Source organism: Prionailurus viverrinus, chromosome E3, assembly GCF_022837055.1.
Source record: "Prionailurus viverrinus isolate Anna chromosome E3, UM_Priviv_1.0, whole genome shotgun sequence".
Taxonomy (NCBI): domain Eukaryota; kingdom Metazoa; phylum Chordata; class Mammalia; order Carnivora; family Felidae; genus Prionailurus; species Prionailurus viverrinus.
The window spans coordinates 24,390,176-24,415,757 of record NC_062576.1 but is presented as its reverse complement, the minus strand read 5'-3'; the positions used below and the strand labels follow the sequence as shown (position 1 = coordinate 24,415,757).

General features: G+C 51.8%; 1 protein-coding gene across 8 annotated transcripts in view; it reads left to right on the top strand.

The window, feature by feature from the left end:
• Positions 1–22,623, top strand: part of POLR3E (RNA polymerase III subunit E) — a 33,438-nt gene extending 10,815 nt beyond the window's left edge. For 3 of the 8 annotated variants that reach the window (XM_047837745.1, XM_047837747.1, XM_047837746.1), the window contains exons 5-22: positions 159–274; positions 670–752; positions 6,203–6,310; positions 6,656–6,705; positions 8,389–8,508; positions 9,478–9,563; positions 9,937–9,981; positions 10,076–10,167; positions 11,396–11,516; positions 14,481–14,562; positions 15,673–15,732; positions 15,830–15,987; positions 16,430–16,491; positions 17,012–17,535; positions 19,263–19,406; positions 20,034–20,111; positions 21,277–21,402; positions 22,068–22,623. In XM_047837745.1, the coding sequence (XP_047693701.1) occupies positions 159–274; positions 670–752; positions 6,203–6,310; positions 6,656–6,705; positions 8,389–8,508; positions 9,478–9,563; positions 9,937–9,981; positions 10,076–10,167; positions 11,396–11,516; positions 14,481–14,562; positions 15,673–15,732; positions 15,830–15,987; positions 16,430–16,491; positions 17,012–17,535; positions 19,263–19,406; positions 20,034–20,111; positions 21,277–21,402; positions 22,068–22,124 (2,112 nt within the window). In that variant the 3' untranslated portion in view covers positions 22,125–22,623. Of the gene's footprint in view, positions 1–158; positions 275–669; positions 753–6,202; positions 6,311–6,655; positions 6,706–8,388; positions 8,509–9,477; positions 9,564–9,936; positions 9,982–10,075; positions 10,168–11,395; positions 11,517–14,480; positions 14,563–15,672; positions 15,733–15,829; positions 15,988–16,429; positions 16,492–17,011; positions 17,536–19,262; positions 19,407–19,744; positions 21,403–22,067 lie in introns of those variants that run through there. The other 5 variants (XM_047837748.1, XR_007147663.1, XR_007147664.1 and 2 more) reach the window with 5 other exon arrangements.
• Positions 22,624–25,582: the final 2,959 nt, after the last annotated feature.

Sequence of the window (25,582 nt, the reverse complement as noted above, 5' to 3'; positions counted from 1 at the left end):
AATTTGGGTTTATGGCCTTCAGTGGAGACTGAAGCCTGGGGGCTTGCTTCTGGGCAGGGCTGGGACTGGCAGGGACTGGGGTCAGGAGGTGGCTGTGGGCAGGTTGGGGATGTTCTTGTGTTCCTCATATATCTGGTGGGGGTGCTTGGTGCCTACAGGTAGAGCTTGAGATGGCCATCGACACCCTGAACCCCAACTATTGCCGCAGCAAAGGGGAGCAGATCGCACTCAACGTGGATGGCGCCTGTGCAGACGAGAGCAGCACATACTCCTCGTGAGTTCCCTGGGCCCGGTCTCCAGGCTTTGGTGTGCTCCAGTACGAGCCTTTTGAAGGCCTGTGGATCGCCTGAGCCCTTGTGCCCCTGTGCTGTGCTCCCTACCAGCGTTCCAGCTTCACATGGTTGGGCCTGGAGCAACCCTGCCCTGCAGCAAATGTCTTCTCTGTGGAGAGGCCCCGTGATGGGAGTGGGGCTTGTACCCACCCCTGTCCTTGGGCCACAAACCTCATCCCCAGCTTCCCTGCTGAGGCTCCCATATGCTGAGTTGGGGCCTCGGTCCCTGTTCCTTGGTGTTGGCTTTCAGAAGACGTCTGGGGTAGAGGGGCTTTGTCTGCCGTGCCCTGGGTCTAGAGCTTCCTTCTGCTCCCTTCTGTTCTCCTTCTGCTCCCAGGAAGCTGATGGACAAGCAGACGTTCTGCTCCTCCCAGAGTACCAGTAACACGGCCCGTTACGCCGCTGCACTCTACAGGCAAGGTACCCGCACTGGGCGTCCGGGCCGCCGTGGCTCCTCGAGGTCTCTGGAGTGGGAGAGAAGCAGGATGGGGGCCGGGACGGGGAGGCTGTCCTTAGCCTGGTACCCAGCTTGTTGCTCCCCGAAAGCTGGACACCCGCAGGGGCCAGGCAAGTTGTAGAAATGACAGATCGTGGGAGCTGGAGTCGGCCACCACTGAGGACTTCTGCCTCCTGATGCTGCCTGACCTGATAGGGATGGGGCATCCAAGGTCATTGTCCTCCTGGGACACAGACATACGCACAGCATAACTTTTGAGACAGGTGGCAGCATTTGATTTTAACTATAAGGTACTTGTGCACGAGCAGTGTTACTCCTAGACTGCATCTATCCAAGAGAAATGCAATGTCTGTCCGCAGAAAACTTGTACGTGGATGTTCATAGCAATTATCATTCATAATAGTGAAAAGGCAGAAACAATCCGGAAGTCCGTCAGCTGATGCCAGGAGAACGGTGTCCTGCAGCTGTGTGAGAGATGGCACACTGGTGCTTCGGAGCCCTAGCGTGCCCGAGCCTTGAAAACATGATGTTCAGTGAGAAAAGCCAGTCACAAAGGGCCACATATATGAGTCCCTTCATGTGAAGTGTCCATAAGAGGCAAGTCAGTAGAGACAAAGCAGAGAGCGGTTGCCCGTAGAATGTGTTGAGGCTGAGGATGGATTCAGGTTTTCCTTCTGGGAGATGAAGATGTTCTTAGATTGATTGTGGTGCTGGTTATACAACTCCAGGAATGTATGAAATACATTGAATTGTATGCGTTAAGTGGGTGGGTTTTGTATGCCATTGTTATGGTCTAATAAAGCCTTTAAAAAGTACAAGGTAGTGTAAGTGTTTAGAGTTCATAAAACAATAAAACTAATTTGGACACTTAAGAAACAAACTAGAATAGACTCAAAAGTTGTATCAACTTTTTTTTGAACCTGTGTCTCAAGGACATTTTTTTTTTTAATATTTATTTTATGGAGAGAGTGGGCATGTGTGTGAGCCGGAGAGGGTCAGACAGAGACAATCTTGTTTGTTTGCTTGTTTGTTTGTTAAAGTTTATTTATTTTGAAAGAGAGAAAGCATGAGTGGGGGAGGGGCAGAGAGAGAGGAGAGAGTGAGGATCCCGAGCAGGCTCTGCACCACTGGTGTGAGGCTCATACTCGTGAGCCGTGAGGTCACGACCTGATCTGAAGTCAGATGCTTAACCAACTGAGCCACTCAGGCGCCCTGAAAGAGAGAAAAAAAATTTTTTTGGTATTTTTATTTAATTTTTTTTTTTAATTTACATCCAAGTTAACATATATGCAACAATGATTTCAGGAGTAGATTCTTTAGTGCCCCTTCCCCATTTAGCCCATCCCCCCCCACACACACCCCTCCCGTAACCCTCTGTTTGTTCTCTGTATTTAAATCTCTTCTGTTTTGTCCCCCTCCCTGTTTTTATGTTATTTTTGCTGCCCTTCCCTCATGTTCATCTGTTTTGTATCTTAAAGTCCTCATGAGTGAAGTCATATGATATTTGTCTTTTTCTGACCAATTTTGCTTAGCATAATGCCCTCTAGTTCCATCCACGTAGTTGCAAATGGCAAGATGTCATTTGATTGCTGAGTGATACTGCTTTGTATATATATATATATATATATATACATATATATATATATACCACATCTTCTTTATCCATTCATCCATGGATGGACATTTGGGCCCTTTCCATCCTTTGGCTACTGTCAATAGTGCTGCTATAAACATGGGGGTGCACGTGTCCCTTCGAAACAGCACACCTGTATCCCGTGGAGAAATGCCTAGTAGTGCAATTGCTGGGTCGTAGGGTAGTTCTATTTTTAGTTTTTTGAGGAACCTCCATACTGTTTTCCAGAGTGGCTGCACCCGCTTGTGTTCCCACCAACAATGCAAAAGAGATCCTCTTTCTCCGTATCCTCGCCAACATCCGTTGTTGCCTGAGTTGTTAATGTTAGCCGTTCTGACAGGTGTGAGGTGGTATCTCATTGTGTTTTTGATTTGTATCTCCCTGATAATGAATGAGTGATATTGAGCATTTTTTCATCTGTCAGTTGGCCATCTGGATGTCTTCTTTGGAGAAGTATCTATTCATATCTTTTGCCCATTTCATCACTGGATATTTGTTTTTTGGGTGTTGAGTTTGATAAGTTCTTTATAGATTTTGGATACTAACCCTTTATCTGCTATGTCGTTTGCAAGTATCTTCTCCCATTCCATTCGTTGCCTTTTAGTTTTGCTGATTGTTTCCTTCGCTGTGCAGAGCTTTTTACATTTTATTTATTTTTGAGAGACAGAGAGAGAGAGAGACAGAGAGAGAGCACAAGTGGGGGAGAGGCAGAGAGAGAGGGAGACCCAGAATCCAAAGCAGGCTCCAGGCTCTGAGCTGTCAGCACAGAGCCCGATGCGAGGCCTGAACTCGCAAACCGTGAGATCATGACCTGAGCTGCAGTCAGACACCTAACTGACTGAGCCACCCAGGTGCCCCAGCTGTGCAGAAGCTTTTTGTTTTGATGAGGTCCCAATAGTTCATTTTGGCTTTTGTTTCCCTTGCCTCTGGAGACATGTTGAGTAAGAAGTTGTTGCGGCCAAGATCAGAGACGTTTTTGCCTGCTTTCTCCTCGAGGATTTTGGTGGCTTCCTGTCTTACATTGAGGTCTTTCATCCGTTTTGAGTTTATTTTTGTGTCTGGTGTGAGAAGGTGGTTCAGGTTCATTCTTCTGTGTGTCGCTGTCCAGTTTTCCCAGCACCACTTGCTGAAGAGACTGTCTTTATTCCATTGTGTATTCTTTCCTGCTTTGTCAAAGATTAGTTGGCCATCTGTTTGTGGGTCCATTTCTGGGTTCTCTATTCTGTTCCATTGATCTGAGTGTCTGTTCTTGTGCCACTGAGAGAGAGAATCTTATTCAGGCTCCATGCTCAGCCCAGAGCCCGATGCAAGGCTTGATCTTAACAACTGTTAGATCATGACCTGAGCCGAAAGTTGGACACTTAACCAACTCAACTGAGCCACCCAAGTGCCCCTTAAGGACATAGGTCTTTTTTAAATGTTTATTTATTTATTTATATTGTCTTAATGTTTATTTTTAAGAGGGAGAGAGAGAGCATGAGCAAGGGAGGGGCAGAGAGAGAGAGGGAAACACAGAATCCAAAGCAGGCTCTAGGCTCCAGGCTGTCAGCACAGAGCCCCATGTGGGGCTCGAACCCACGAACCGTGAGACCTGAGCCAAAGGCTGACGCCCAACTGACTGAGCCACTCAGGCGCCCCTGCACGTTTGTTTATTTTTGAGAGAGACAGAGAGACAGAGAGAGACAGACAGCATGAGCAGGGGAGGACAGAGAGAGAGAGGGAGACACAGAATCTGAAGCAGGCTCCAGGCTCTGAGCTGTCAGTATAGAACCCCACACGGGACTTGAACTCATGAATCATGAGATCATGACCTGAGCCCAAGTTGGATGTTCAACCAAATGAGCCACTCAGGAGCCCCCAAGGAGATAGTTCTTCAAAGCCCACCCTTGCAGCTGGGACCATTCATTTCTTTCTTTTCATTAATTCTTATTATGGCAAAATATACAGAACCTAAAATTTACCATTTTAATCATTTTTTATTGTTTATTAAAATGTTTATTTTTTTGTTTTTAATGTTATTTTTGAGAGAGAGCACGTGCTGAGGAGAGGCAAAGAGGGGGAGGGAGAGAGGATTCGAAGAAGGCTCTGTGCTGACAGCAGACAGCCTAATGCCGGGCTCAAACTCACAAACCGTGAGATCATGACCTGAGCCAAAGTTGGGTGCTCAGCCGACTGAGCCACCCAGGTGCCCCTACCACTTTAACCATTTTGAAGTGTACAGTCCAGTGATGTTAAGGGCATCCATGTTGGCATCCGACCATCACCACCATCCATCTCTAGAACCTTTGCCATCTTCCCAACGTGATTGTGTTTTTTTGTAGCTAAACTTACCTGTCCTTTTTCCTCCTGTGTCTCTTGTGGTGTTTCTTAGGATGCTTTCTGCCATCTTAAGAGGTTCTCCTAAAAATGTTTTCCTAGTATTTATAGTATTTTATACTAAAATTTTTAACATGGCTGAAAATTATTCTATGTAGGGTGGTAGGATGGTTCTTTTTTTATTTTTTTCATTTCAGTACAATTAATGTCCAGTGTTCTGTTAGAGCCAGGTGTACAACAGAATGATTCAGCAATTTTATATATGACTTAGCTGCTCATCACGATGAGTGTACGCTTAATCCCTTCCCTAGTTCACCCATCCCCCCCACCTCCCCTTTGGTAACCATCAGTGTTCTCTGTAGTTCAGTCTCTGCTTTTTTTTTTTTTTTCTATTTTTTACCGTTCTTATTTATTTTTGAGAGAGACAGAGACCGAGCATGAGCAGGATAGGGGCACAGAGAGAGGGAGACACAGAATCAGAAGCAGGCTCCAAGCTCCGAGCTGTCAGCACAGAGCCCAACATGGGGCTCAAACCCGTGAACTGCGAGATCATGACCTGAGCCAAAGTTGGGTGCTCAGCCGACTGAGCCACCCAGGTGCCCCGTCTTTTTCTTTCCCCCACTCTGGTTTGTTTCTTCTTTTTTCTTGTTCATTTGTTTTGTTTCTTAAATTCCACATATGAGTGAAATCATATGGTATTTGTAGGATCGTTTGTTTCTTTACTCCTGACCGCGAGCACTCCACTCCCTCTGGGGCCCAGAGAGCTTTCACAGAGCCACTTACCAGAGCCTTAGCATCTGATGTCTTCTCTTGCAAGCGCACATTGACTTGATAGAAGTCGATTATCTTTGCACTGCCTCCTAGTGATCTTTGTCCGAGACTGTGTAGACACTCCTCCAGCTGGCCACACCAGGGGCCGTTCCTCCAACCACATTTGCACTAGCTGACTTCTGTGCGGATCGGGTGGGATTTTGATGAGCAGAGTTGGAGGATGAGCGGAGACAGTCTGAGTGCGTGAGGAGCAGGGGGTGGGCATTGAAGGTGTCCGGCGAAGGCCTGGCGGGAAAGAGCAGGCTGTGTTTGGTGTGGAGCAGTTGCCCGGTGTGGCCAGAGCAAGCAGCCAGGGGGAAGGGAGTGGGGACGGGCTGGGAAGGTGTGGGATGCTTGTGGGGAGGGGGCCGTATGCAGGCAGGCTTAAAGAAGTGACTTCGAGCAGAAGAGTCTGGATTCATGTCCTGGTGCGGTTGTGTGTTTACTGCATCCGGCAGGGCCGGGGGTGCTGGGAGTGGCCGCTGGCCTGGTGGTCCCAAAGCTCTGGGACTAGGGGCCAGAGCAGAGGTGGGAGGTGGTTTGGCCGTGGGTCAAGGTCTTTGCAGGGGTCCAGGGCCCTTCGGGACTACTGTGAGCCAAGCCGGTGGGCTGACCCCGGTTCCTAGAGTCACGTCCACGCCCCCCTTCTGCCAGGTGAGCTTCACCTGACTCCTTTACACGGCATCCTGCAGCTGCGGCCCAGCTTCTCCTACCTGGATAAGGCAGATGCCAAGCACCGAGAGAGGGAGGCGGCCAATGAGGGTGAGCTCTGGCCCCCCAGCCCTACTGTTAGTGTAGAAAAAACTAGCCCAGGGGTTTGGCTTCTAGGACGCTGAGCAGCACGGCTGCCTCTACCCCCTGGATGCCCTAGCACTCCCCTCCGCGACTGTAACAACCAAAAACATCTTCCCGTGTTTCCCCTTGTCCCTGGGGCGGGGGAAAAATTGTCCCCGGTGAGAACCACTGACTTGTGCAGCTGCCTCCGTCTAGAAGGAGAACTGACACCCCTGCCTGAGGCCCTCCGTGTCGGTGGGGCTGAGAGCAGGGAGTAGGGGCGCCACCGGAGGCTGCAAGCAGGGGCCGTGCTCTCTCCGCTTTTTCTCACAGCAGGAGACTCCTCGCAGGACGAGGCAGAAGAAGATGTGAAGCAGATCACGGTGAGTAGCTCTAGCCCCGAGAAGAGGGAGGGTGCGGCCTGCAGAGGCGGCAGGCTGGCCTCGGAGCTCAGCTGCCCGGAGGCTGTGGGGGCCGGGAGGGTCTCTGCGGAACATGGGCTCCAGGGGGGAGACAGATACCGAAACCGTGTTTCCTTCAGAGCCTTTTCGCTGGTGACTTGGGGGGGATAAGCTGGTCTCTGCCCGGCCTGACTTATCCCAGCAGTAAAGAGGATAGCAGCCCTGGGGTTCTGTAGAGTTGGGGACCCAGGGCCCAGAAGGTTCAGTGAACCCTCAGCCTGTGCCATGAAGCCCAGGTCCTAGTAGAGCGAAAACGCCGCATTAATTAACCGTGTAATTCTGTCTTTTCAGGGGTGTGTAGATGCAACATTTCTCTCTTAATTCTTATTCCTATATCAAACGTTATTGGAAGAATATTGACCTTCCACTTATGGCTTCTGAAGCTTCCTCTCTGTAAGCGTAGTTAGGTTAAAATGAGCGTTTAGAGAAGAGTCCTGCACAAATATTGATGCGGATGACAAACAAATGTGGCTAAAGTTGTAAGCATTTGCACATCTTTGAAGGACAGGCAGATACTGATGTAACTGGGGGCGGGGAGGGGGGTGGCGCTCACCTGTTCTCAGTAGCTTGGTGAGTGATCTTAGAACCCTCCTTCCCTTCTCTACTCACTGGCCCTTGTTTAACAAGGCACTTGTAGGCCCATGTGCCTTAAAGGACCCATACAGAATCCCAGGATCCTGGGGTGCCTGGCTGGCAGTGGAGCGTGCAACTCTTGATCTCAGGGTCAGGAGTTCAAGCCCCAGTTGGCTATGGAGCTTACTTTAAAAAAAAAAGAATCCCAGGATTCGATAATCCAGCCAATGCCTCTGTGTAGGTGCCCTTCACAGGAGGGGTGAGTCAGGGCTTCGTTCTGTCTGTACTCTAATCAACGGAAACCCAGATCTACCTAGCATGAGCCCCAAATGGAATGTATTAGTCCCTGTTACTGAAAAGTTGAGGGGTAGCTTCAGGTGTGGCTGGATTCAGGTGCTCAGACTCTGTCATCAAGACCTGGTTTCTCCATCTCCACCTCCAGGTTCTGCCTGCCTCTTTTGGCCTCTTTCTCAGGCAGGGTGTCTGTCCCCAGTGGTACAGAGTTGTCCCAGCTCCAGGCTCACATCCTCCCAGCTTCCAAGACCCCAGGGGAAAAGAAACTTCTTTCTCATTACTTCTAACTAAAGTCCCAGACTGGACTCGTTGGCTTGGCCAACCCTGAACCAGCCCCTGTGGCTAAGAGGATTTGGTGCTCGGATTGTTCAGGTCTGAGTCACGTGCCCACTCCTGTGGCTGGGAACGTGTGTGGGGGTGGGGGCGGGGGAGGGATATTTGCTCTCCCAAACTGAGGGGGAACTGGGCGTTTCCTAAAGGAAAACGGGGGTCCTGTTGCCAGCGGGAGTGGAAATAGAGTGGGTGCCGGCAGGCGGAGGCAAGAGAAAGCTGCTCTGTGGCCTGTGTTGGCGAGTCACAGAGAGGGACGTGGTTGGAGCTGTATTAAGAGACCTGTGTCAGGAAATGGGGGGGCTCGGGGGTGGGAGGTGCCCCAGGTGTGGGGTTCTCCAGCCTCCTGGTGGGCGCGGAATGCAGCCGGGTTGTGTCCTGGGCCTGAGGCCACCACGCCCCTCCCAGGTGCGGTTCTCCCGTCCTGAGTCAGAGCAGGCCCGCCAGCGCCGTGTGCAGTCGTACGAGTTCCTGCAGAAGAAGCACGCCGAGGAGCCCTGGGTCCACCTGCACTACTACGGCCTGAGGGTGAGCCGGGGGCCCCAAGGCGGTCCTGGGAACAAAGCGTGGTGCCCAGTGTGGCCTCACTGTCTCACCGTGAACTGGTTTCACATTGAGTGGTAGCCCAGGGAGGGAGGATGAAGTCCTATGGGCAGTTTGTCCCTTGATCCAGCCGGTCCACTGAGTGTCCCCAGGGGAGCAGGAGACCGAGAAGTGAGTCTGCTGTTTCTTGGGTCAGGGGTTTCGGCCCCCCAGACTCTGCCAAAGTGTGAGCATCTTACGCGCTCTGGGGTGGGGCTGGTGTTTAGTTATGTATTTTTATGCATCACGGGTCCTGAACAGAGGCGCATGATAGAGAACTGGCCATCTCTTCCCTGGGCCAAGTTCACCATGTATTTGCCAAGGGTGCTTTTGACTATACTTGATTTTTATCTGGTGTGTTGACCTTGAGCCCAATCCTTGAAACTGTTGATTAAGGGAAACAATTGAATCAAAGCCAAAGACACCAGAGGCTAGGGCTCCCTAACATTTTTCTGGGGAAGGAACAACTCATGATTTCTCTGGAATCTTCTGAAAGATTCGTGTTGAGAGTCTTAGAGTCAGACTTCAGAAGCTCTGCTATTTCCTAGTGTGTGACTCTAGGCAAATTACCTAATGAGATAAGTTGAGATATATATGCAGCCATTGGACTAGACCCTGGCACATAGTAGGTGCTCACTGACTGTTAGCTGTTATTTTTATCGTTGCTTTTAGTGGTCCTGTGTCACAGACAGGGCCCCTAGGCATGGGTGCTGGGGCTGTTCAGTCACAAAGCTGGAAATGGTTGGTTGAGGCCACATCACAGAGGCCTTGGATGCCATGCTCAGGTGGTTGGTTGGCTTTGGGGCCAGACAGTAGGTGGCTGGAGTGGAAGGTGATAGAGGGGTGAAAACTGGAGGGCAGAAGGGCTGGGTGGGGGTGGCGGAGGGTCCTCCCACCCTGCCCCTCCACCAACAGGACAGCCGCTCTGAGCACGAGCGCCAGTACCTCCTGTGCCAGGGTTCCAGCGGGGTTGAGAACACAGAGCTTGTCAAGTCACCCAGGTGAGGTCCTCCGGTCCATGGTGTTAATCCCTATGGGCTACTGAACCTGTCACTGGCACCAGGAGGGTCCCTCTGATGTGGGGCCTTCCTAGGGACTGTGGTCCCTTCTGTAGCGTGGAGGAGGGACATGGGGAGGGGTCCTTCATCCTCTGGAGAGGGCCAGGAGAGTGGGTGTGGGAAGAGATGGTTTTCCTTTCTCTACAAGTTTGGGGCGGGTGGGGTGCTAGGGAGTATGGGGATGGATTTCTGTCTGCTTTCCCACCCCCCAGCCCTTCCCTGGGGATGCTTCAGCTTAGGTGCAGTCTGGGTTCACAGGCAGGTGTGGGGCAGGGACAGAGCCCGGGAGCCCCTGACCCTGCCCTCTTCCCTGCAGTGAGTACCTCATGATGCTGATGCCACCCAGCCCAGAGGAGGAGAAGTAAGTAGATACGGGCCACACGCCATCCTCCCCACCCCCACCCCAGACCTCCCCCACATCCCGTCCTGTAACCCATCACCTCTGTTTTCATCAGAGATAAACCTGTGGCCCCCAGCAACGTCCTGTCCATGGCCCAGCTGCGTACCCTGCCCCTGGCCGATCAGATCAAGATCCTGATGAAGAATGGTGGGTGGACACCCTTTCCCCTGGGGGGACCCCAGCCCTGCCACCTCCTGGGGAAACAATGTAGGAGAGACTAAGGACTTAGGGGCGAGGCCAGAGGCCCCCACCCAGAGTGTGCCCAGCTTTACAGCTCCAGCCTTGTCTGGAAGGAAGCTCCCGCAGCCAGGCTCTGGATCCTGTTCCGCCCTGGCCACTCCCCTGCTGTGTGAGCCTGGGCAGGTCACTGACCTTCCTGAGCCTAAGTTTATCTGTAAAAAGGAACTAAGCTCCTAGGGGGCTGAGATGAGGATTCAGAGACGAGGTTTCTATGTGGCTTATACAGAGCCTTGCACATGAACATGAGTTCCGTTCATTTGCTTGCACTGTTTTGAGGCGTCCTCACCAGGCTCCACACAGTAGGGACTGGTCTCCTTTCTCAGAGGACTTGGAGGGCCAGAACCCTTAGGGCAGATGTGAGCCCTGAACCTCAAGAGCCGAGTCCCAGGACCCGGGCTCCTCTTCTGAGATACCAACTCAGGGGTCTCCAGGGGCCTGAGCGGAGGGGAGCTCCCAGCTATGCCTGGGGGTGCCAGGCCGATGGCTTTCCTGCAAAGGATATGGGGTCATCCCCAGGTTTTTGCCTTTCTGGGCCTCAGTAGTAATAGTCTTCCCCCCTCCCCCTTTTTAAAAACATTTTTTTAATGTTTTATTTATTTTTGAGAGAGAGAGACAGAGTATGAGTGTGGGAGGGGCAGAGAGAGAGGGAGTCACAGAATCCGAAGCAGGCTCCAGGCTCTGAGCTGTCAGCACAGAGCCCGATGCGGGACTCGAACTCATGAACCACAAGATCATGACCTGAGCTGAAATGGGAAGCCTAACTGACTGAGCCACCCAGGTGGGGTGGCCCCCCCCCCTTTTTTTTTTAACTAGGCTCCATGCCCGACATGGGGCTTGAACTCATGACCCTGAGATCAAGAGTAGCGTGTTCTACCCACTGAACCAGCCAGGTGCCTTGTAATAGTTTTACCCTTAAGGAGCACCTTTTGGGGTCTTTCCTGCAGGATTCAGTGAGGTGCAGGGTGTCTGCACATAGCAAGCAGCCAGTGAAGTTGGCTGTTGTTATTACCCACGTCATCAGTGTTATTTACATGCCGGGGTGGTTAAGTGAACCTGAAGCTATGTAGATTTGGCAGGGGAGAGGGACGGGCCCGGGCACCCTTCCCTTGTCTGATGTTGTCTGTGTCCTCCTCAGTGAAGGTCATGCCTTTTGCCAACTTGATGAGCCTCCTGGGCCCCTCCATCGACTCTGTGGCTGTTCTGCGTGGCATCCAGAAGGTGGCGATGTTAGTCCAAGGAAACTGGGTGGTGAAGAGGTCAGTCCCTCTGTGACTCTGACGGATCATGTGATCCATTCAAATTCAATGTTTTGAGTTTAAGCCTACCTTAGTGCTTTCTGTTTGTCCTGCATTTTACATCCATTCTTACCTTCTACTGGATTCTTTTTTTTTTTATTTTGTTTCTCCCTGCTAATTTGGAAGTTCTCCTTTCTGGACCTTACAGATTTCAGTGTGCATTCATAACTGATGATGGTTTAATGGGTTGTTTGGTTTTTTTTAAAGTTTGTTTATTTTGAGAGAGTGCGTGCATGCGCGTGGAGAAGGGGCAGAGAGAGAGGGAGAGAGAGAATCCTAAACAGGCTCCACACTGTCAGCTTGGAGCCTGATGCAGGCCTCCAACTCATGAACCGTGAGGTCATGACCTGAACCTAAATCAAGTCAGACGCTCAACTGACTGAGCCACACAGGCACCCCGATCACAGTTTAATATTAATTGCTGTGCTTTACCCACATCCAGCACAATTCAAAGACCTTAGAATATTTTATATGTATTTTCTTCCCAATTCCCGTGCTGTTGTATTTATATATTTTGATTGTATTTTTTTTATTTTTTCAAGTTTATTTGAGAGAGCGTGCGTGGAGGAGGGGCAGAGAGAGAGAATCCCAGGCAAGCTCCACACTGTTAGCACAGAGCCTGACATGGGGGCTCAAACCCACGAAATTGCAAGATCATGACCTGAGCTGAAACCAAGAGTTGCTTAATTGACTGAGCCACCCAGGCGCCCCTTAATTGTATTTAAAACCCACAAGATATTATTGTATTTAGTCAATATTCTTTAGATCTGCTCACATATTTATTTACCTTTTTATTCTGCTCATCCTGCCTTTCTTCATCTGTTTCTATCTGGGATGATTTCCTTCTCCTAAAAAGTGCTATGGTGTTTAATGAAGGTCTGCAGGTGATGGATTTCCTTGGTTTTGATACAGTTGGAAATAGAAAGGATATTTTTACTGAGTGTAGAATTTGCGGTTGATTGCTTTCCTTCCACACATGGACATAATTTCATTGCGTTTTCATTCCCATTGTTCCTGGTGACAAGTCCAGTCTTTACCCTAGCTTCTCTCTGGCTCGTTTTAAGATTTTCTCTTGTTTTGGCTTTTTACAGTTCCTTAAGATGTGTCTGAGTCTGAATTTCCTTTCACATATCCTGTGGGGTTCAGAGGTCCTGAATTTGTGGCTTGATGCCTGTCAGTAGTTTCCCTTCTGTGATTCCTCCACCAGACTGTCCATTTCAAGGGGATAGGGACTCTCCCTCATGTCCTTGGTACTCGGTACAATGCCTGGCACATCTTAGACCCTTGCCAAGTGTGGCTCCCTGAATTATGTTAATGTTAAATAGTGTAATATAAAATTAATTCATACAGCCTCGCTTTTAGGAAGTGTGGTATAAGGCGAACAATCTATCAAAATGTGAATTGTTCCAATTTTTAAGTCCTTCATTGCAGCAGCTCCCATCATTTCAGTCGGCCAAGTGAATGGTAAAGGTATTCATGTTACTGCCACATGGTGGCGTCCTTGCCCCGGGAAACAAATGCCCGGTCTCTGTCCGTACATTGTGGCCATTGTCTTGTGCCGCACAAGTGTTTGGTTATAAAAGGCCTTCGGATGGCACGTCGCTCATTAAATGGGACAGCCAGGTGTATTTACAGCATGAATGAATGAGAGGACGCTGACCCGGAGAGGCAGAGACTTGCCAAACGTCTGGCAGCAAGGCAGCCACAGAGCTGGGGTTTGAGCTCTCTGCCCGGCACCGCCCGTGGCCCTGATGTTTCTGCCCTTTCAGCCTGAGGCGTGTCCCTGTGACTTGAAGGTAGGGCCCGCTGAGCCATGTGTTCTGTCTGCCCCGGTGCCTCGGGTCCTGCTGCAAGCCCATGCTGCCACACCACGGCCTGTGGGCGATGCTCCTTCTTTGCCCTGTCCTTTTGTGTTCTTGCGAGGAAGTGATGCAAAATTCATAAATCGTTCGGAAAATATGGCCGTGCCCTCTGCTCCGCTCTCTTCCTCACACTGTCTCTGTCCTCGGGAGATCTGTGGGGCGGAGGTGGGCTCCATTACAGTTGAACACAGCGAGTGCAGAGATCCAGGGCATGGACCATGTTCTTCCGCTCATTCAGTTCCCACTTAGTGGGTCCCTTCTGTCTGTGTGGCAGAGGTGAACGACACAAGCCAGGTCCCTGTTCCCTTAGTTATTCTGGGTAGAGAGGAGACACAGAGCTTGACCTCGATGGAGGGGTATTAGTTGGTTGCCAGGTGGAGGGAGGGAGGGAGGAGAGGGGCCTCCCGGCAGAGGCACCGCAGGCACAGGGTGGCCTGGGGAGGTGTGTGTGACACCCCACTGGGGTGTGATGGGGTCTGTGGCTGAACTTGGTCAAGTTATGCTTGTGAGCCTCATGACCCTGCTCTTTCGCCCTGGGCCCTGAAGTTCTCTGAGCTTGACTGCTGGTCCTCTTCTCTTCTCTCCAAAGGCTTTAGCCCCACTCGTGCCTCAGGGTCCAGCCAGGTCCCAGCCCCTGACCCTTCTCACCCCTGCTCACACTGCCCACCCCGCCCCTTCCGGCAGGTGGTAAAGGCCTCGTGTGCTGTTTCACAGCCAGTCTCTTGGCCTCACGCCTGCCGCACGTGGAGGACTCGCTGTCTCCCCGAGTCCTGGGCTGGCCTCTTTCTGAACCCCTGACTGCGGCGGGCCTCGGGGCTGGGCCAGTGTGTGCACGGAAGGTCGAGAAGGGCAGTGAGGAGGAACTCTTAAGGGGGTGTGCGTAGCAGGGGTGCTTCTTTTCTACATACGTGTTCACAGAGCCAGGCTCCGAGGGTAAAAGGGAGGCCCTGGGAAGCCGTCCAAGCCCGTGTTGGAAAGAGTGCTTGGAGCTGGGGGCCGGCGCTGTGGCAGGTAGAGGGGCTGAGGGGTGGGACTGACCTGTGGCTCCTGCTCTCGTTGGCAGCGACATCCTGTACCCCAAGGACTCCTCCAGCCCTCACAGCGGTGTGCCTGCCGAGGTGCTCTGCAGGGGCCGAGACTTTGTCGTAAGTGCTCAGGCTCTCTGGCCTCTGGTCGGTCGGGTAGGGATCACGGAGGGGGGGGGGGGGGGCGGGGGGGGGGGCATGCAGGGCTTCCAGGACCTTGGCCCCGGTGGTGGGAAAAGGGCAGGTGTGGCTCTGGACCCTATTTCTTTCTCCTTCAACTCAGAATCCTGGAGTCTGGGGCTTCATAAGAAATCTGAGTTCCTCTGGCCTGGGATTATAAACCAGAGGCCCATAGGTGGACTCTGGCTAAGAAACAGGTTTCATTTGGCCTGAGCTGTCTGCAGTCTTGTTTTTTTTTGTTTTGTTTTTTTTTTTATGTTGACTTAAATTGATTTTTACAATTCAGAATCACCGTACAAACCGGATTTCTAGCTTAAGAATAATTGGACAGTCTGGGACCACTGGGCCCAAATGCCTGAAGGGCACCAGCGTTGGGTGGGGCTGACCATCCCGTTCTCCACGGTCCTGGGCGCATCTGCTTCTCTCATACGCGTTCCCTGCACTATTGCTGTGGGTTTTTGCTGGCTCGTTCCTCTATTCCATTGCCCTGTCCCACCCCTGCCCTTATCCAGAACTTAAATCCCTGCCACAGCCTCCCCGAGGGCTTGAACCCGGGCCGTTGGGATCAGCACTGCCTCCTTTGGCCTCAGCTTTGTGTTTTGAGTTCAGGGAAATCGGTCTCCTTAGCTTGTACACGGGGACAGTGATGTGCTCTCGCACAGGCCTGCTCACGCGGGCAGCCCTTAGGCTGCTCTCTCTGGAGAGAGTGCCTGTGTTTTCCTTTCCCTGGTCGGCTGTCCCAGCTCCTTTGGACAGTTAGTGTCTGGGTGCCTGTGCAGTTTAGTTTGGTCTCGGGGTCGAAGCACAGGGGTGATCCACTCCCAGGCTTGTTCACAAAGCCCTCAGCCGCCCCTGCCTGTCAGCCTTTCTCTCCCGTGCAGATGCTGTCAGATGGCGCCTGGGAGAAGGTCTGGTCAAGTCTGAGTTCTTGTCGGCAACTGTCTTCCCTGCCCTCGGGCCCCCAGGACAACTACATGGGTTTGGGGCACAGTCTTAGGAGCGATCTATCTTTGTTTGCCCCCTGGAAACATGCTGCTTTTTCTCCCTCAGATGTGGAAGTTCACACAGAGCCGGTGGGTGGTACGGAAAGAGGTGGCAGCAGTGACTAAAGTAAGTGACGTTCCCCCTCAGAAGCCCGGGCCCTGCAGGGAACGGGGGCCGGGGCGGGCTTTCGGGCCTGCGGGCCTCACTTCTTCCCCTCCCCCAGCTCTGCACGGAGGATGTGAAGGACTTTCTGGAGCACATGGCCGTAGTGAGGATCAACAAAGGCTGGGAGTTCATACTGCCTTACGACGGAGAGTTCATCAAGAAACATCCAGATGTGGTCCAGCGGCAGCACATGCTGTGGTCGGGTATCCAGGCCAAGTAAGGGCTTACTGAGCCGTCCACAGCCACTTCGTCCCCTAGGCCGGGCGTGGGCTGGTGAGAGCATACTGGGGCTGTGTGCACCCCGTCCTGCATGCTGGTGGATGTGGCAGATTGATCCAGACCCACCCCCCCCGCCCCCGCACAGGCCTGGTACAGCTACCCCTGCTGATCAGAGCTGGCAGGTGTGTTCTTAGGGGTCAGGAAGGAGGGCTGCGTGTGGAGAGCCGGGGTTTGCATGGCCCGAGGCAGCGGGCTGGAGACTGGCCACGGAAGAGAAGGCTGGGCCACCGCCGCCCACCGCATGGCTGTGTGTGGTGGGGAGGGGCGGCCGGGCTCTGTGCGCACGGCATCCTCGGTCACCAGGATGTCCCTGGCCTCAAGAGGGAACGTTGCCGTAGTGAGGCAGGTGACGTGGCTTAAAGTTTATTCTTCTTTTCAGATTAGAAAAAGTCTATAATCTCGTGAAGGAAACCTTGCCAAAGAAGCCAGATGGACAATCAGGTGTGCGGGGGGGCTTCGGACTGGGCAGGCTCCTAACCTGCCCCTGGCTCCAGGCGGGCTGCTCTGCTGGGGCTCGTCAGGCCCAGAGAGGAGTGTGTGGCTCTCCCCATCGGTTGGCCTTTCTGTGCTTTCGTCTCCCTTCCCCACAGACCTCAGCTTAAGGCTTGTCCCCCGTTAAATGCTTGGCCTCGGGGACTGAGGGCCTGTGCGCTCTGAGGCTCTCCTGGGTTCTGGGCCCTCTTGGGTCGGCAGGAAGTGGTGAGGGGACAGGAGGAGCCGGCAGGGACCGGGAACCCCTCCTGGTTGGGGTCTCCCACCGTGCGATTCTGACTCTCCCCACTTCTCTTTCTTTCCTCTCTGCCGGGGTAGCTCAGTCCCCGCTGGGTGAGGTGGGAGTGAGAGGCTGGTCTGCACTGTTTCCATCCCCTCTCTCTGGGGGACCGGGGGGTGTCCGCAGGCCGAGGCCCCCTCTCTGCCCTGTCTCTACGCCCCCCTGAGCAGCACTGGCCTCTGCCCGCAGGGCCTGCCGGGCTGGTCTCCGGGGACCAGCGAGTCCAGGTGGCCAGAAGCAAGGCCCAGCAGAACCACGCGCTGCTGGAACGGGAGCTGCAGCGGAGGAAGGAGCAGGTGCGGGCGTCCACGGTCCTGCCCGGCGTGCGGATCAAGGAGGAGCCTGTGAGTGAGGAGGGAGAGGAGGAGGAAGAGCAGGAAGCAGAAGATGAGGAGCCCATGGACACCTCTCTCGGTGGCGGCCTCCACAGTAGGCTGGCCAACGGGCTGCCTGGCGGGCGGGCGGTGGGCGGGGACAGCTTCAACGGGCACCCGCCCCCGGGCTGTGCCGGCACCCCTGTGGCCCGGGAACTGAGGGCCTTCGTGGAGGCCACCTTTCAGAGACAGTTTGTGCTCACGCTGAGTGAACTCAAGCGCCTCTTCAACCTGCACTTGGCCAGCCTGCCACCTGGTCACACGCTGTTCAGCGGCATCTCGGACCGCATGCTGCAGGACACGGTGCTGGCCGCCGGTTGCAAGCAAATACTGGTGCCTGTAAGTAGAGCCTGCGCCGGCCCGATGGGCGTGCGAACGAGGCTGCCCTCAGGCGGGCTCCTGGGCGGGCAGCGCTGCTCGTGGCGGAAAGGAGGCCGGTCCTGTCACTCTGAGTGGCCTGCGCCCTGCTTGCCTTGGGGGCGTCAGTTTGGAGGCTGCCTGGGAACTCGGGAGGACCACTGACCTTGCTTTGAATTTTGGCTCTCGTGTGGTGGCTTTGTGTGACCTTGGGCCTCTTAGGCTCTGCGCCGTCGTGTGACGTGGGCAGATGTTGGCTTTGGTCTCCTGGGACTTGGGTGAGGGCCCCCTGAGATGTCTGAAGGCGCCAGGCCGCTACTTGGCCTAGAGCGGGGGCTGTCCGTGCAGGTTCCCTGGCCTGGTTTCCCGCCCCCCTCTGCCGGCACATCTTGTTCCTGTCATTTTTTCAGGACGACTCACTTTTTTTTTTTTTTTTGAGAGAGAGAGAGAGTTGGGGAGGGGGGCAGAGTGAGAGAATGTCAAGCAGGCTCGGCACTGTCAGTGCGGGGCTCCATCCCACAAACCGTGAGGTCGTGGCCTGAGCCGAAATCAAGAGTCAGACGCTTAACCGACTGAGCCACGCAGGCCCAGCCCCAAGCTGACTCCACTTCTGTTATCTTTTGATCTTCTTTGCAATTTGTAGGTATAGGAACCGAGTTTTAAAGAAGGGAAATGAGCTTGTCTTGTATACCAGGAAGTGATAGAGCTGGAATTTGAACCTCAGTTTAGTGGCTGCAGGGCTGAAATATTTTATTTTTTTTTGAGAGAGAGAACAAGAACATGAGTGGGGGAGGGACAGAGGGAGAGAGAATCCCCAGCAGGCTCCGCACTGTCAGCACCGAGGCTGATGTGGGGCTCGAACCCACAAACCACGAGATCATGACCTGAGCTAAAATCGATAGTCGGGCGCCTGATCGACTGAACCACCCAGGTGCCCCAGGGCTGAACTCTTTTCTGCTGTACTGGCTTGTGCGTGGGTTCTGGCAGGCCTTCCGGGCTAGAGGTTAGCTGGCCAGGCCAGCATGGTTAGCATTTCTGATGCCAGGCCTGAAGGTGGCAGTATGACAACCCCCTCCCCCCACCCCGGGGCTTCCTGTCCCTGCATAGGAAGGGGCCCCGGAGTGGACGAAATGTAGGAGCAGAGCGTGTGTTGTGGACCATTTCCCTTAGCTGAGCGTGAGGAGTGTCCGCTGTGGCTTCAGGACGTGGTGCTGGTTATTCTCTCCTCCTAAGCTCTGCCCAGACTTGGCGTCAGACCGCGTGACATGGGGCTGCGGCTGCCTCTTAAGAGATCGTTGACGTTTGCAGTCCAAGGTCAGAAGCACCTGCAGCCTTGGGTGATGAGGCAAAGGCCCAACTCTGTGTACTCAAGAAACAGAAACTAGGATGAGAGGCCTGAGATCCCATGCTGGCGGGGCCATCCCAGGAGATCTGGCCCTCGTGTCTGGGAGCCTCCTTGGTGTGGTTTCCTCTGGAAGGTACCAGGGTTTGGGGGCCCTGCCCTATTTGGAGCACCCTTGCCCCCCCAGCAAAGGGGTCTAGGTAGCCCCAGGCCGTCTTGGGTGCTGTGTGGATGGGAGAGGGACGTGAGGTAGGCTGCTGTCAGGTACCCTTGCCCTATTTCTCCCTCTTAGTGGGGCCGGGATCTCTGGGAGACCATGGCCCCTCTGCTGCTCCCATCCATCTCCCTCCCCATGATCCTGATATAGGGACCGTATATCATAGTCTCCTCTGAGGAGGAAAAGACCTCAGATGTGTACACAAGGATGCTCAGGTCCAGGGAGCAGGAGGAGACTCGACTCACAGGCTTGAGTTTAATCCTGTTTCTACTATTAGACGTCCGACTGTGGACAGTGAGTAAACCTCTGCCCTGGAGCAGCTCCCTGCTCCCACCTCTCTAGTTTCCAGTGATCAAATGAGATTGTACGTGTCAGGGTCCCCCCGGGGCTTTATGTGGTGGTAGCCACCCCTGTTGTGTTGTCAGGGCTGGAAACCAGTCTACCAGGTGCCCTGAGCCTGGCCACCCTTTTCTTGGTCCCCCTTCAGACCCTGCTGAACCAAGTGGCACGGGTGCTTGGGAGGGTCCGTAACCCACAAGGACACGGCCCTCGAGAGAGGGAATCCCCAGATCCTCCTAGGGGCTGTGGGGGTGGGAGTGCTTCTCAGGCCCCATCTGTACGTGTATATTTAGGGTAGGAGGACACTGGGTGTCGGAGCAGAGCGGGGAGCTAATGCCAGGCTAACGGGACACACAGCAGAACTCCCTTCCCCACCTTGTCAACTGCATCCGGCGACTTGAGGCTGGGCCTGTCCCGCTCCCTCCCACTGACGCCCTAGTGAGTGGCAGGAGCTGGAACTGGAACCCACAGTCTCACAAGGGCGGCTCCGTCCCTGAATGGGGCTTGTGCGGGCTGGGAGGGGTGAGGGGCGGGTGGATCCACGTGGCAAAGACAAACTACTAATGCCTAGGCCTTGGTTAGTTTCCCCCACAGACCGCTGCATCCCCAGATGAGCAGAAGGTGTTCGCCCTCTGGGAGTCTGGAGACATGAGCGATCAGGTGAGGTGACCTCTGCTACCGTCTCCCCAAGAGCAGGGAGGGGGTGTGAGGCCTTCGGGGAGACCCAGACTGCGGTAACACACGCTCGTTTTCCAGCCGCTTTCAAGTTTAAATATTCTGGCTCCGTGTCCCCGTGTAGTGTTAGGCCGGACGTGCCAGTCATTTGACCGGAACCCTTGGTCCCCTACTGCCTTCTGGACTGGCTGCATCCAAGTCCTCTTCTAAAAAATCTCTATAAGCTCCTAGGACCAACCCCCGAGACTTCGTTCAGTTCCAGAGGAACGGGGAGGGGTCCTAGGTATCTAAACTTCTACAAAGCTTTCCAGAGGATTCTGCCACCCAGCCTGTCTGGTGAACCAGTGACAGTCCACGTTTCTCAGGTGCTGGATTTCTAAGTTAGAGAAACTGGTCCATTTTGCCTCCTGTCACACCCTGGCAGGAAGGGTCATCAGTGTCTAGTGAACAAAATAGGAGTTAAAACAGCAGCAGTGGCTGCATGGACCCTGACGTCCAGAAATTTTCCTTCAGTCATGAACTCGCTTGAACTTTAAGGATTTCGGAATAAACTGCTAAAACACTAGTTGGCCCTATTCCTAAGGTGTGGGGAGGAAGGGAGATCCCTCTTCTGCCTCAGAGGGGCTGACAGACAGGTGGGCCTCTGTGCCCCAGGGCTGTGACGGGGCCCCGGAGCAAGAGCATCTGCAGGGGCTCTTCCTGAGCCAGCCTGTGTGCTCTTGGCCAGAATAGGTGGCATCTGAAGTTTCTAGTCCTGAAGGGGCAGGAAATGAAAACAATTTCACAATTAATTTCAATCTGATGAGAAGATAAGTGCATTGAGACAAAGCTCTATGGGCAACAGTCTCCAGCCCCGTCTTCATGTAGCTTAGATGGTGACTTTCCCTGCATCCTAAATCCATTTTCACTTCTGTTTTGTGTCACGAAACACCTCGTCTATACTGCCGGTCCTCTGCTGGCGCTTGCCTGGTCCTTTCTTCTTCTTGGGGTCTCGGGACGACGGATTGGTCGGGTGTATTCCTGTCTAGAGAAGTCCTGGCGCACACAGACTGCAGCATGGAGTTCAGTCCCACGGCTCTGGATCTCTTGTTCAGGGAGGTTTCTCTTTTAGGTGACTGTTTCCCACAATAACATATTTTTGCTACTAAAGCACCGACAGGTTTTGCTTGAAATCTTTTCCAAAAATTACCGGGTCCGCCGGAACATGATCCAGTCGCGGCTGACTCAAGAGTGCGGAGAGGATCTGAGTAAACAGGAGGTGGACAAAGTGCTAAAGGTACACGCGCTCTGGGGAGCAGCGCCTGCGGTGGAGGCCGACGGGGTGGAAGTCCTCCCTGCCCCCCCCCCCCCCCCCAGCCAGCTGCGGTCTCTGCAGCTGCTCACGGCTCGTCCAGCCGGGTCATCCCTTTAAGTGACTGGGTCTGAGTCCTGACTCCACTCCCCTCTTGAATCCTGTACCACTTGGCTTTCAGTAGAATCAATTTTTAAATTTAAAAGGAAATATATAATTTATCATGTAGTATATGCAAGTCCTTAAATATACTACTTATAATGCTTTTATGAATGGACTATGGTGCAGATACCATATTGGCAGAAACATTGGAACACAGAAAGCTGAGGATGCTTTCTTTACATCTTGATTTAGTATCTCAAACATCCAAGGCCGTCTATGGTGCTGTTTATGAAGCACCTTTCTTCTGGGTCAGCTTATTGACAGTTTTTTTTTATCTTGTACTTGCTGAGCATATTCTTTTGTGGTTCCTCCCCCCCCCCCCACGAGAGGAAGAGGGCCTGAGCCCCAAGCACTAAGGAGACCAGGCAGTTACCACAGCATCGTCATCTCCCGTTTGTGTTCTATCCATTAATCATAAACCGAGTCGTGAGGAGCCGTACGGGCCGGAGTAGCTGCCTCGCCTGCTGAACACCCCTCTCTCGTCACAGGACTGCTGTGTGAGCTACGGTGGCATGTGGTACCTTAAAGGGACGGTACAGTCTTGACAGTAGTCACAAGACCACTCACCCAGTGCGTCGAAGTCCCAGGAAGGACGGCGGAGCCGGCGGAGGTGGACGCAGCCTCACCTGCTTCCGAAGCCACGGAGCAAGAGGACCTGACCGTCCCGCGGCTGGGGTGTCGTGCTGTCTGGTGGCCAGCGGGGGTCACCCTCAGCCAGTGGCAGGGTCAGCTTCAGTTAGATGGCTCCCAGAAGACGGCGGCCGGGACCTTCTTTACAGTATAATTTGAAATCCCCAATGTATTTTGCTTATTATTTGGTTTCATTCTCCTAATAAAGAGAGTGTATACTGACCACAGGCAGGCTCATATAAATCATGGTTTAATATTTTACTTTTCAAACTTAATGCCAACGAGGTCTAAGTTATGTTTACAAGATGAAGAAAACCTCAAGGTTTTAAATATTTAAAATGTCTAGAAGCCAGTGTGTAGTTTTTGATTATCTGCTAAGACTTCTGCCAATTTCATTAAACAAACCAAATCGAATTGTTTTACTGTTGGGTTTCTGTGGCCACTTTACCTTTTAAAACGACTTTATGTAGCAGTCTCGACTGTTTACATGAACCATAGGAAAAATCAGAATCAAATCCATCTATTCTGTTTGCATAAGGATGCAAACAAAACCAGGTAAGTATGGAACGGTGTATAAGGTTATCACACTTTGATGTAATAAATTTATATTTTGTGTATTTTTAAAATAAATGTAACACTAACCTGGCATCGTGGTGCTACTGTCTTCAAAGGGTCACAGGAAGGCAGTGCTGTCTGTGCTCTCAGGGCCTCAGTTACAGCCAGGGGAGGGAGCCCACCGTGGGCGGGGGAAATGACCTGAGCAGCGCCGCCTGGCACAACCATGCAGCCATAGGTGTAACTTGTACATTTTGACAGTAAAGAGAAGCTAGTAGAAATGGGTTATTTAGCCCAAGATGTAGCTAAAACGGCAACGTATAATTAAAAATGTTAGTACAGGGGCGCCAGCTAAGTTGGTAAGCATCTGACTTTGGCTCAGATCATGATCTCACGCACGGTTCGTGAGTTCGAGCGCTGTGTCGGGCAAGCTCTCAGCAGAGCCCACTTCGGATTCTGTGTCTCTCTCCCTCAAAAATAAACATCAAAAAAGTGATAAGTACAAAAAAAAAAAATACCACGTTTTCAAGATCTGGTACCTTATACTTACGCCATTTGCAGTTTGGACAAGCCACAGTTTAAGTGCTCACTTGGGATGTGTCGCTAATGTCAACCTTATTGGATAGTACAGCCCTAGAGGATTAGGAAGAAAGGAAGAGTAAGCTGGTGTGGGCAAGATGTGAAATTTTACTACCTCTTTTTCCATGATCTGTTTTGGGCAAAAGAGCCACTGGTACCTGAAGGTTTAGGTGACGGTCTATGCATGCTCAACACCGAAAAGGAAAACATTTGGTAATGTAGTTTCACAGGCCATTATGCTCTTGGTACTACTAACATGAGCCTGAAAAGAGTAAAAATTTCCAGAGTTGATCAAGAGTATGTCCAGTTATTGTATAACCACCTTACAAAGGAGAGACTCCTCATGGTGCACAGCAGAGACAGCATGACCACAGAGAAGTTAAGGGTCTCAGGGCTCAGTGGGCAGTCATAGCCTGAAACACACTGACAAAGGGAAATGAGTTAAACACTGAATTCAAATAGGAAAGTAAACTTAAGGAATTTAGGAAAGAATTGTTAAAAACAAAAAAATTCGCTATAAGAATTAAAGATACACCAACATGAAGGAAAATGGCATGAGCCTTACAACTGGTCGGAAAGACCCTCCCCCACTCATGCTCTGTCCCTATGTAAAAAATAAACAAAAAAAATTAAAAAAAAAAAGGGGGGGTGGCGTCTGGGTGGCTCAGTCGGTTGAGCCTCCGATCAGGTCATGATCTCACGGTCTGAGTTCGAGCCCCGTGTCAGGCTCTGTGCTGACAGCTTGGAGCCTGCTTTGGATTCTGTGTCTCCCTTTCTGCCCCTCCCCCGCTCATGCTCTCACTCTGTCAAAAATAAACATTAAAAAAAATTTTTTTTAAACTGGTTGGAAAGAAAATGACCAATTATTAGAGAACAGGTCCAGGAATTTCCATGGTTGAACTATTCTCACATCTTTATGACAAGCACAAGGGTTAAACTTAAGCATGTAACAAGCCTCCAAATCCGGAAGCAGTGGTTTAAAACTTGACAAAGAGAGGCACCTGGGTGGCTCAGTCGCTTTAACATCTGACTTCTGCTCAGGGCATGATCTCACAGTTGGTAAATTGGAGCCCCACGTTGGGCTCTGTGCTGACAGCCTGGAGCCTGCTTCAGATTCTCTCTGCCTCTCCCCTGCTTATGCTCTTTCTCAAAAATAAACAAAAAAATAAAACCTGACAGAGATAGCATGCTATGAATACAAATCCTAAGTAGTAGATTGCACTGGCATGTTAAAGAAAAAGCTACCCTGGGGTCCCTTGGTAGCTCAGTTGGTTGAGCGTCCGACTCGATGTCAGCTCAGGTCATGATCTTGCAGTTTGAGAGCTTGAGCCCCATGTCAGGCTCTGGGCTGATAGCATGGAGCCTGCTTAGAATTCGGTTTCCCTCTATCAAGATTACATATATACATATATATATATATGTATACATATATATATATATATATACACACACACATTCATACATATATATTACATATACACACACACACTCAGGGTGCCTCGGTGGCTCAGTCCATTAAGTGTCCGACTTTGGCTCAGGTCATATCTTGCAGTTTGTGAATTCAAGCCCCACATTGGGCGCTCTGTGGTAACAGCTCAGAGCCTGGAGCCTGCGTCAGAGTCTGTGTCTCCCCCTCTCTCTGCCCCTCCCATGCTCATGCTCATGCTCTGTCTCTAATAAATGTTAAAAAAAAAATTGTTTTTTAAATACCCTAAGGTGCCTTGCAAAGAGGATACTGGGAATAACTACTGTCACAGACATGCAAGGGTGGTATCAGGGCATCAACACTGCAGCTCATACTATAAACAGGCCAAAAGGGAAGGAGGAACAATTCCTCTCAGGGATCAAGATCTGTTTCATTCCAGATATAATAAGTTCTTAAAGTAAGAGTAGATGGATTCTCATTAGCCTCAAATAGTAAAAAGTTAACATCATGCTAAATCAAACATTGGACATGCACCTTACGATTGAGATGTATGTTTACTCACCATAATTATTTCATATCCTGGGTACACTTCTTAGAGCAGTTAGACAAAGATTAAATTAAAAATTACACAAATTAGTTTCCTTTGTCTAGCAAAGAAGTTAGACAAAAATAAAGGAGCCAAGACATTTTTTTCCAACATGTCAACAGAATCAACTAAAAGCTGCTCTCACTAAGCATTCAACAAAATAGCTGGAATCAATAGATTTTCTATATGCAACTATAGTCAGAAAATGTAACAGAAGATCTTACATT